Source organism: Geotrypetes seraphini, chromosome 7 (genome assembly GCF_902459505.1).
Source record: "Geotrypetes seraphini chromosome 7, aGeoSer1.1, whole genome shotgun sequence".
Classification (NCBI taxonomy): Eukaryota; Metazoa; Chordata; class Amphibia; order Gymnophiona; family Dermophiidae; genus Geotrypetes; species Geotrypetes seraphini.
The window spans coordinates 189,795,955-189,808,046 of record NC_047090.1 but is presented as its reverse complement, the minus strand read 5'-3'; the positions used below and the strand labels follow the sequence as shown (position 1 = coordinate 189,808,046).

Sequence of the window (12,092 nt, the reverse complement as noted above, 5' to 3'; positions counted from 1 at the left end):
GTAAACTTAAATTATATAGACCAGGTCTTCAGCCAAAAAGATGCTCGACTCAGTTTACAATAATGTAAGTACAGTACATAAATATAGAAGAAGAACGTAATCTGGAATGGCTTAGATTCCAAAGTGTTTAGTAAACAAGAAAGTTTTCAGAGCTTTCCGAAATAAAATGAAGGGGCTGGGAATTGCTGGCTTAGGTCAATAAGACTTGCAGCAGGAAGCACTCTTTGACAAACGGAATAATCCCTGTGCATGGAATTCGTGAACACTGCAAGGAGTATCTTTTGTTTAGTAAACAAGACAAAGTTATGTAGGTTGATCCTTGTCTTTAGCATTTGACCTGTCTTTTTTTTTAATCTTTATTAAATTTTCAAAACTAACAAAAGTGCAAAACAATATACCTACATATATTAATAATCATAACCTGTCTCTTAAAAAAATAATGGGGAGGCTAGATGCTAAAGGCAAGAATGAACTTGCAAAGGCAACACGTAGGTAACAGGGCAATACTTCATGGGAGAGAGCACGTTGCAAGACTAGAGAAAACCATCAATAACTTTATGGTCAGAATATTAAAAGGACATTTTAAAATAATACAAGAATGTTAAGACCTTTGAAGTTAAAATTATTAAATATTTTGATTCCTACCACATAGGACTTAAAGATCTGAGTTTCCTATCATATTATAAACCATAAAATTGTCACCCTCTGATTACCCATCCTTGTTTCTTAACCCCCCCCCCCCCCCGCCAACACCTTTCCCTGCAAGACTATCTTTGAAATCCTTTAATGTTTCACTTATATATTCTGTTTGTTATCATTTGCTTTTGAAAGCTAATAAAAATCTAATGTAATCTAATCTTCCATTTCTGGGTTGCTCTATGCCAGCGGTCTCAAACATGCGGCACGCAGGCCGCATGTGGCTCTCCAGGTTTTATTTGCGGCCCGCGGTCTGGAGGCATCATTCTCTTCCTTTTGGAGCAGCAGCCGGCTCGTTCGTTCAAAGCCGCGGGTTGGCGGCTCCTTGCGCTATCCACTCCTGCATCGGAAGCCTCTCTGATGTCACAACATCAGAGAGGCTTCAGACGCAGGTGCGGATCTCGCAAGGAGCCGCCACCTGCGGCTTTGAACGAACGAGCCGGCCAGACATACTGCTGCTCCAGTGGTGTACCAAGGGGGGGGCAGTCCACTGTTCTCCCTAGAATGCGGCTAGCGGCTTGTCTAGAGCAGTGGTGCCCAACCTGCTTCCCTTCCCTTCTCACTGCTGCCATCGGGGATCAGGCTGGCACCATGTTCTTTGATCTCCCTGCTTCTCTTCCCTGCAGGGCCGACCAACTCTCGCGGCCCGACGTCAATTCTGACGTCGAGAGGACGTTCTGGCTAGCCAATCGCTGCCTGGCTGCCCGGAACGTCCTTTCCGACGTTAGAATTGACGTCGGGCGGCGAAAGTTGGTCGGCCCCGTGCAGAAGAGAAGCAGGGAGATGGCCTGTTCCCGATAGCGGCAGCAGCAGCAGCCTATTCCGCGGCGGCGGTGGCATGGGGAGGGCAGGAAGGAAGGAAGAAAGAAAGAAAGAAAGAAGGTGGGGTGGGGACAGGGAGCCAGAAAAAAAAGCAAAAAATGGGGCACGGAGGAAGGAAGGAAGAAAGAAAGAAGGAGGGGGTACATTATGTCAATCTATAGGATTTCATGTTTTTGCCTATGCTGATGATATACAGTTATTGTACCCCCTAAACAATAACAACATAAATGAAATTTTGACAATTAATGAAAAACTTGAGCAAATTCATCATTGGCTGGACAAAAACAGATTGGCCCTCAATATCAAAAAAACAAATATCATGCTTTTTCCTTGGAAGGAAAGTTTTTCTCTAGTTGCTCCTATTTTGATTCAAAATGTTCCTCTTCAATTAGTTAGAAATACTAAAATTCTAGGAGTAATTTTTAATAATAAACTTAATTATCATGATCACATTAGTAGTATTGTGAAAACTACCTTCTATAGGTTGCGTAAAATTCGATCTATTTCTAAATTCCTCTGTCCCAAAGCACTTAATATTCTTATTCACTCTCTGGTGATGTCTAAAATCGATTATTGCAATTCATTATTTACAGGAATTGCTTTACAAGAAATTAAACGATTACAAATAATTCAAAATGCGTCAATTAAATTAATAACAAAATCTAAAAAATTTGATCATGTGACACCACTCCTTAAAAAGGCTCATTGGCTTCCAGTCATTCATAGAATTACTCATAAATTATGTACAATTATTTTTAAAACATTAGAAAATAAGACTCCAGCATTTTTATTTAGGTTACTTATCCCATATTCAGTTAAAAGAACCTTACGATCTAGTGAACGGAACCTTTTATCAATTCCTTCGCTAAAAATTATTAGTACAAGAAGACAATTTATCTTCTCATGTACAGCACCCCAGATTTGGAATGCGCTTCCCATGTTTTTACGGGAGGAGAAGGTGTTTGGGAAATTTAAAAGCGAATTAAAAACCTTTCTGTTTAAAGATGCATTTGCAAATTAATTAAATTTTATTATAAAGTGTTATTTTAGTGAATTATTTTGCTTTTTCTTGTTTTTTCAACTTCCTTTTGTATTTCCCCTGTATGTTCTTTCTTTACTATAAAAAATGTATTTCATCCCCTCTTACCTTTTGTTTATATTATAATTAAGTGTATGTAATGTTTTTGTTTCCTTATGAATGTATATTTTATTGTACATCGCTTAGAAATCCGATTAAGCGATTGAACAAGCCAACTAATAATAAACTAAACTTGAACCAGAAACAAAGCAAAAAATGGGGCACGGAATCAGAGAAAGACAGACATAGAGAAAGAAAGAAAAAGTTGGGGGAGGGAATGAGGTCTGGAGGAGAGGAAGCATACAGGAGGCTGAAAGAAGGGAAGAAGTATTGGATGCACAGTCAGAAGAATAAAGTGCAACCAGAGTCTGATGAAATTACCAAACAAAGGTAGGAAAATGATTTTATTTTCAATTTAGTGATTGAAATTAGAGAATGACACGGGGAAAAAATCTGTCCCCGTCACCGCCACGTCCCCGGCCCACCATCCTCTGCACCGCCCCGTCACCGCCATTCCATTCACCGCCCCGTCACCGTCACTGCCATCCCTTTCACCGCCCCGTCACCGCCACTGCCATCCCATTCACCGCCCCGTCACCGTCCCCGCAGCATCCATATAAGCCTTAGTACTCTAATATTTAGCGTATTCCATTCTTATAAATCAAAGTTCCTGCTGCTGAACTAGAGAAAGAGATGTTCAGCTGGCAGGGCTTTGTTTATAAATTTTTATTAACACAACTAATATACCACCATAATGTTTCCGACAGAGGACAAGTATGCAATAAATGCATTTTGCTGTTTCAATGCCAGTGCTCAGCAGAACAACAGACAGCAATATGGACATTCACCTTATGTAGTACTTTTTTAATATATAAAAATAGGCAAAATTAGTTGCTGTTTTATCATTATATTTTCTTGCCATTATAGTATTCTTCATTTATCATTTTTCTTTTTAAATTCAAAACAAATTCAACCTATCTTGTGTCCCAGCATGAATTCATGTTTCACTCAATTGGCTGTTTCAAGGGAATTAACCCTCCAACTTCCATTTGCAAAAATACCCAATGTTGTTCCTTCTATGAGCAATATTTAAATTATGAGGAACAACATTGGGTATTTTTGCTGAATTGTGTGACACCATTTGGGCTGAACATGAAGATTGAAAATGCCTGGTTAGCCCTGGACAGATGATTTGAACAGCCAGGAGCCTGTCCTGGCCATTTAAATCATTTTGAATATCTAGTCCAATGATAACAGAATTAGGGTGATTATAGAAACATAGAACTTTGTTGATCACTAAAAACAGTGGAGACTAAGGGTCTATCAAGCTCAGCATCCTGTCTTTGACACTGGCCAGTCTTGGTCTTTGGAACTGCCCATTGTGTCAGAAGCAATAGGGATTAAGTGACTTGCCCAGGGTCACAAGGAGTGTAGTGTAGCTCTAACCACTGGATTTAGAAGTTGGCTTCTTTTGGGATCTTTAACTCATCATCGCTAGGACTCGAATCTGAGTCCGTGGCACCTAACATAGAATGGAATTAGTATGGCAAAGTAATGAAGAATGGTCCAGCAGCCCCCACCCTCCCTCCACCTCACCTTATATTCGTTCCGAGTTTGCCGGCTTCCTTTTTCCCTAGCCGCACGCGTTCAAAAAGCCGTGCATTTAGCCAGCTCCCTCCCTCCACCTCACCTTAAATTTTGAGTTTTCCGGCTTCCTTTTTTCCGAGCCGCACGTGTTCAAAAATCCATGCACGCGCGGCTGCGCGAGTCAATCAAACTTCTCCTCTCCTGCAACTTCCTGTTTCCGGTTGCGTCAGAGGAGAAGATTGATTGACTCGCGCAGCCGCGCGTGCACGGATTTTTGAACACGTGCGGCTCGGAAAAAAGGAAGCCGGAAAACTCGAAATTTAAGGTGAGGTGGAGGGAGGGAGCTGGCTAAATGCTACGGGCGGGCGGGCGGTGGCTGCGGGGACCGCGCGATCCTTGATACCTCACTGCGGAGACAAGACCATTCACCGCCCCGCGGGCGGTGAATGGCCTTGTCCCCGTCGCCGCAGCGACTGCTAGTTTTCTTCCCCGTTTTCGGCGGGTGACCCGCGGCTAAAATGCGGTGGCCGCGGGTAAACCGCCACCGTGTCATTCTCTAATTGAAATGTGCCAGTTTTGAGAAAGAAAAGATATTGAACTTTAAATGTGAGTGCTGCAGAAAAAAATAGAGTACTTGGAGGGCCGCAGAAAAAATAGTTAATGTCTTATTAAAGAAATTACAATTTTGCATGAGGTAAAACTCTTTATAGTTTATATATAAGAACATAAGAATTTGCCTCCGCTGGGTCAGACCAGAGGTCCATCGTGCCCAGAAGTCCGCACCCGCGGCGGCCCATCAGGTCCATGACCTGTCATGTTAATTTGATATAGCCCTATAGCCCCTTGTTTTTATCTTTCCTTTTAACTGTTAAAGGAAAGTTTTATAAACTATAAAGAGTTTTACCTCATGCAAAATTGTCATTTCTTTAATAAGACATTAACTATTTTTTCTGCGGCCCTCCAAGTACCTACAAATCCAAAATGTGGCCCCGCAAAGGGTTTGAGTTTGAGACCACTGCTCTATGCCTATCTAGGTTCAAGGCGACTTACAAATCAAGAAGTTGACATTAGGTTTAGGAGTTTCAACAATGAAGTTAGCGGAGATAGGAGATGTAGTAATCATTCAACAGAGGGGAACATTGAGCTGTCATTAGAATTACAGTACAGCAGTTTGAGTTAGATTCAAGTAGATTGGTGTGATTATGTTATGTAGAGTTTGGGGAGGGAGCTCTTGTGGTTTCTAGAAGGGTGAAAGAGCATACTTGATAAGTATCGATGGAGTATATGTTCTCAAAAAGGAAAGTCTTCAGTCTCTTTTGAAACCTGGAGTAGTAAGTCCAATAGAAATATATTATCTTCATTTTCTTTTTCTATTATCTCTAAAAGTGGAGTAACAGCTACCACACAATTTTATCCATACTGCTATAATGAAGCCATTTCAAATAGCCGAGCTGTAGTTCTTTGTTAGTGGCAGAAGAGGAAAGCTCTTTCCAACATACCTTGCTGACCAGGGCAGGAATGTTCATTGAATTGGTCGCAAACCCCATGCCATAGTTTATAGCTGCCTCCACCCCTAGGAACCTGGCCACCAGTTTCTCCAACTCTGCATGCTTATCCAGGTTTCCTACACCAAACCAGGAAAAACAGAGTTTTCAATTACTGTATGGAAAAGCAAGATCTGACATTTGTTCATTTATTTTAACACTGGGGAATTTGGCAGCAGCAGCAAAACTACTTAGTGCTGACAATACTCTTGGTTAGGCAGAGATATGGCAGTCACCGAGGCTCTCAGAGTGATGATTCAGCTGGGACTATTTGAATTGTGGAAGTCCAGTATGGAAAAGCTCTTGCTAATTGCTAATCAATCAATGCCTCCTAACTTGTATAAGAGTTATGTTACATAAGCAAAGAAGAAGGACCAATGTTTCACGGACAAAGTCGTGGTATGAAAACACAAAGAGGAACCCAAGTCTCTGGATGTCCAGGAGAAATAATTTATTCAAAACAATCACTTTTGTGAGCATGTACCACCAGAGTTATATTACATAACCAGAGCTTCATATTCAACTTGTTTGCTGACCATTATTAAACCTGGTGTTTGGTATTTTATCAAGGAAAGGGAAGCAGCAACTCTGCACCAATCATGAAGGAACACAGCAGACCAGACCATCAAACTTGAAAAATCACTTTAATGGCAACCGTGCAAAGTAGAGGCTAAAAATGGACCTGACACGGACCGTATTTCAGCTAAAAAGTCTGCATCAGGAGTCCTCAAAAAGAATTCACTTGATAAATGGTCAAAACTTGTGCAGTGGATTCTTTCTGAGGACCTCTGATGTCGGCTTTTTAGCCAAAACATGGTCTGTGTTGGGTCCATTTTAATTTCTACTTTGCATGGTTGCCATTAAAGTGATTTTCCAAGCTTGATGGCCTGATCTTCTCTGCTCCTTTTTGTGTTGCTTGGTATTTTATACCAGGTTTGCCAGAGTTGAGGATGATCCCAATTAAGTCTTTACCCTTCCATTTAATAGGTATCGCAGATCCTACAAAAGACTCCTCTGAAAGAAATTTGGAGGATAAGGAATGTCATGAAACACAAATACATTTCCAGCTCTGTATGCCATGTAAGCTGCGCATATAAATAGTGGGGTCAATTTTCAGCAGCACTAGTGCTTAAATGAATACATGTGTATAGTACAGCGACTATCATTGCTATTCGGCAACCCTAAACTAATCTACACAGCAGCTGAATATTGCCACTATATAGTCACTCTGCCCTCCACTATATGGACAACAATGGAACAGTTAGTAGGGGCTGACAATACATCTATAGCACCTAAAAATGCACATACAGCAGAAATATAGGTTCACCAATCACCAGGGACCACATAACTCCATTTGAAAATGGACCCAAGCAGAAGTCAAATGTCACAGCGTTTCTTACATAGCCAAGCTACAGCGTCTCTCTGGAGAGCAGCAATATTTAGCAAGACAGCACAGCACTTAGAAAGCAAAAGGTCAGTGGTCTCTCCTGCAGCAGATGTAGGAAAAGCACTGCAGACAGCAAAGACAATCACTCACCCATCTCTTGTCTGGTGCTGCACACACCAGCCCCATACTGCTTCAGGACCTTGGCTGCGGCTTCTTCACACACACCTGCGTTCTGTGCAAATCCCAGATAGTTGTAGGAGCCCATGTTAATTACTCCCCGTATCACCTTCCCTGTATACCTGTGTACCAACACCACCATATGGTCACATTATGAGCTCATACCCAAAGAAAAACACTACAGCAACATCTATGCTCTAAGCAGCTTTGTATTTATTACATAGTACAAGAACAATTTCTGCAATTGCACCCCATATATGCAAATACCTCTGGGATTTATGCCCCGTATGTGCCATTCTAGTGTTTATGTTTCATGTATCCCTTTCCAAAGGAACAAAATATTGATAAAATTGTTGACTACTAATCAAATTTGATACTATCAAATTTGACAAAAAAATGCAGAAACCATTGAAGACTATCAGCAGCAATACTACAATATCAGTTTTCCTGTATCATGTACCAACAGGCAAAGCCCCATTTTTTTCCCTACACATTAAAGCTATTACATAAAAACATAAGAATAGCCATACTAGGTCAGACCAATGGTCCATCTAGCCCAATACCCTGCTACCACAGAGGCCAATCCAGGTCACAAATACCTGGCAGAAACCCCCATAGTAACAACATTTCATGCTACCAATCCCATGGCAATTAGTGCCTTCCCCATGTCTGTCTCAATAGCAGACTATGGACTTTTCCTCCAGAAACCTGCCCAAACCTTTTTTAAACCCAGCTACGTTAATTGCTGTTACCACATTTATTCTTATTTATATACTACTTATATCCTAAGTGGTTTTACATTCAGGTACTTTATGATAGTTCCCTATCTGTCCTGGTGGGCTCAAACTCTTATCTAGTGTACCTGGGACAATCAGGGGATTACTGTATTTCCCCATGTATAGGCCGCGGCCTATACATGGGTTTTACAATCTGAAGCCATGGGTGTGGCTTCCTTATATGGGGCGGCTTATCTAAAGACATCGTAGATAAGCTGCCCCATTAGTACAGCAGTCCCCCGTACTCGTACTGCGAGTCCCCCGTACCTGGATCTCCCTTCTGGACGGTTGCCAGCTGCCTCCTGCAATGTCGCAGCTGCAGTGCAGGGCAGCAGTGATGTTTTCAGCATCCAGCCAGCCCCGTGCTGCTTCCTCAATGCTTGCCGTTAGCTCTCGCGGGACTCACAAGTCTCCCAAGAACTGATGCTGGCATTGAGGAAGCTGTGGGGCTGGCTGGATGCTGAAAACATCGCTCCTGCCCTGCACCGCAGCCATGACATTGAAGGAGGCGGGAGGCAGCTGTCAAGGTATTTACCTGGGGGGGAGGGATGTATAGGCCGCCCCATGTGGTTTTAAAACTCTTAGATAAGCCGCGGCTAGTAACATGGGCGGCTTATCTAAGAGTTCTAAAACTTAAATTGGCATTTCTTGCGGCCTATACATGGGAAAATACGGTAAGTGACTTACCCAGGGTCACAAGGAACAGTGAGGGATTTGAACCCACAGCATCAGGTCCTGTGGCTGTAGCTCTAACCCCTGTGCCACACATTCTCCGGCAACTATACTACCGTGTTTCCCCGAAAATAAGCCCTAGCATGATTTTCTGGGTAGGTCTTAATATAAACCCTATTCCTGAAAATAAGCCCTAGTCGCCCTGCGATCCTTCCATCTCTCCCACTCATCCGAACCCTGACCGTGAGACCGAAATACAGTACCTTGTGAGAAAGCCACTATAGGGCCTTTGCTGCCAACAATGCGGTACTGCATTGGCTACCAATGGAGGCACAGGTGAAGTTTAAGTTTGGTTCCTTCTGCTTCAAAGCTTTGTTTGGTTTATCTCCCAAATATCTAATTGAACTTTTTTCTTTGGCAACCAACAGACACAGGAGAAATTCATATTTGAATTTTGGTTTTCCGCCTGTTAGAGGATGTAAATTTAAAAAGCATCATCAAAATCTTTTTTCATATCAGGCAACATTTGGGGTAAGGATCTGGAACATCTGCTTATGCTTTCTGACTCCTATGTGGAATTTAGGAGACATATCTGTTTACAAAATATTGTGAGTTGCATTGGCTGCCAATGGAGACTTGTGTTTTCTTTAAGTTGGGTTGCTTTTGCTATAAGGTTATGTATGGTACCGCTCCATTTGATATGGTTAATAGATTCTCTATAGCATTGCATAAAAATAGTAGAAAATCTCATGCCCTGTTTACCTTTCCATCAGTACAGGGCTGTAAAAGCAAGAAATTTCTGCACCATACTTTAGCATTCCAAGCAACTTCACATGAGAGAATTTTGATTGCTATTGCTTGGAGCCTTTTCTTATAAACATTTCAGAACTCAACTGAAAACTTATCTTTTTTCAAAATACTTGGTTAAATAATTTCTGTCATTCTTAAATTATCTTTAGTTTATAATCTTCTCACCACCTCTTTTCACTTTGTTATTGCTGCTAAATTATCAATTTGTCTATGCTGCTAGTTAAATAATTTCTTTCTTTCTTTCATTCTTTTTTTTTTTTTTTGGTTTGAAACGTTTTTTTATTGAAGAAGCAAACAAACAATGCCAATACAAACAAGCAGTATCCAAGAACATAGCAAATACAGCAATTAGTCCAGCTCATAAGTGGTAGAAAGAGCAGAGGAGACAAGAACAAATATACCAGCCAATTCGGATGAGGGGCGAGCCCTCCCCTCCCCACCCAACAATAAACCAGCCAGTACCCAGCAGGGCCTAGGACACACAGAGCAACCTGTAGAAAGCAACACAATCTGTCAGCGTACTCTCTCTATTTTCCCAAAGAAGAAACCCCCCACAGCCAAACAAGACATAAACCCCACCACTCCCCCCATCCACACCCCACATCCGCGCCCCCCCCCTCAGCAACAGGAGAAAGAAAAGAAGAAAAAGAAGGAAGAAAGAAAAAGAGATGAACAAGGTAGCATCACAGAGGGGCAGCCGAACGGGCCCCTCCAAACCCCGCAACTCCCAATGGGCCATTTCTCAAAGTGCCCGTTTCCATCCTATCAACTCCGGGGGTTCTGCATCTATCCACTTGCGGAGTACACCCCGTTTAGCTACAAGAAGGGCAACATAGACAAAACACCACTGAGCAGCCGTGAAGCCCTGATCCAAAAACTCCACTTCATGGCCCAGAACCAAAATACGATAAGACTACTGGACTGGCATCCCCAGGATCTGGATGAGGAAATCCAATACCCCGTTCCAGTAAACGCCCAAGATCGGGCATTCAATGAGCATGTGTAATAGAGTCCCAGATGCGCACACACATTTTATGCAATCCGCAGAGTCCCATAAGCCAGCTTGCAACCCTCTGAGCCGGGTAAACTGGAGTTCCTGCAACTGTGCATTGCGTACTCCAGTGGTGATGTTGGAGAAACAGGCCTGGAGCTCCCCCGAGGTAATGTCCTCCCCCAACTCCCCAGACCACTTAGTAGCCAGCCTAGGCAGATGGATGCCCTCCCTTTCTGCCTGTGCAGTCTGGTACCAAAAAGATAAAGAATTGAGAGCTGAGGGAACAGGAAGATCTGGTCCACCCGTAAAAAAGAGCCGCCCCCCCCCCCGGGTGACAGCGGAGGTTGGCCATGTAAAAATGCCTCTACTGGAGATATGCAAAAAAAGGCATGCAAGGCAAGACCCAGGTGGTGCGAAGAGTGTCAAAGGAGGGAAAAACAAAAGGATTGGAGCCCAACGAAGACACATGTCCCATGCAAAAACAAGAACCAAACTGCGCCTCAACACCCCCCGTGGATCCCATGCCCGGGGGGGAAGTCAGGACTATGGCTGATCATCTGAAAAGCCCAGTTACCCTGAGCAATCTGATGTCGCCACCACTGCAGCACTGTGTAAGGGGGATAACCAAACCGAGGCAAGACCCAAGTGGGGACGCCGCCACTGAGGGCAAGTCAAGCATACTAACGCTCAGTACGGAGCCGTCCAAAAGTCAAACAAGTCCCCTGGGGCAAAGCGAGGTTCAGCGGTAAAGAGCTCATGAATCCAGCGAATCAGGGCAGCAACATTATATAAGCGCAGGTCCAGCAGAGCCATTCCCCCCCTATCTCAACTCTGAGTAAGCACCCGCCAGCTTATTCGTGCTCGTTATTATGCCAAATAAAAGAACCAATAAAAGACCGGTAAGAATGTTCATCCGCAGACTTAATCTAAAGAGGGATCATCTGTAAAGGGAAGAGGAGCTTAGGGACTAAAACCATCTTCACAAGGGCAATTCTACCAGACAATGAGAGAGGCAAGTCTCCCCAATGAGCACAGTAATCCTGTAAAGTTTTTAACCGGTCAGAGATGTTAGGGCGGTAAACAACAGGCCAATCTGCACTAAGGAAAACTCCCAAATATTTAAGTTCCCCACTAGCCCACCGGAATGGGAAACCTGGATCAGAGCGTGAGACATACGGGGAGGAGACTGGTAAGGCCTCTGATTTGCTAAAGTTGATACAGAGACCCAAAAATGCACCAAAAGTCCCAATAAGGGTAGTCAAACGGGGAATCGACTCCCGTGCCTTGCTCACAAACAACAACATATCATCCGCAAAGAGAGTAATTTTGCAGTCTTCATTACCCACCTTGATGCCCGAGATGTCTGGACACGTCTGAATTTTATGAGCAAAAGGCTCTAAGGATAGAATGAATAAAAGCGGGGATAAGGGGCAACCCTGCCGTGTGCCCCTATACAACAAAAAAGATGCCGTATGACACTTGTTGATGAGTAGCTGGGCCGTGGGGGGACGTAAAAAAATGATTTATCCACTGATGAAAGGGCCCAGAA

At 43.1% G+C, this 12,092-nt stretch overlaps 1 protein-coding gene across 2 annotated transcripts in view; it reads right to left on the bottom strand.

Moving 5' to 3' along the window:
- Positions 1 to 12,092, bottom strand: part of SPTLC2 (serine palmitoyltransferase long chain base subunit 2) — a 153,769-nt gene that overhangs the window by 64,082 nt on the left and 77,595 nt on the right. For both annotated transcript variants that reach the window (XM_033952120.1, XM_033952121.1), the window contains exons 4-5: positions 7,265 to 7,413; positions 5,683 to 5,807 (exon numbers count right to left, since the gene is read on the bottom strand). In XM_033952120.1, coding sequence (XP_033808011.1) covers positions 5,683 to 5,807; positions 7,265 to 7,413 — 274 coding nt within the window. The remainder of the gene's footprint in view (positions 1 to 5,682; positions 5,808 to 7,264; positions 7,414 to 12,092) is intronic.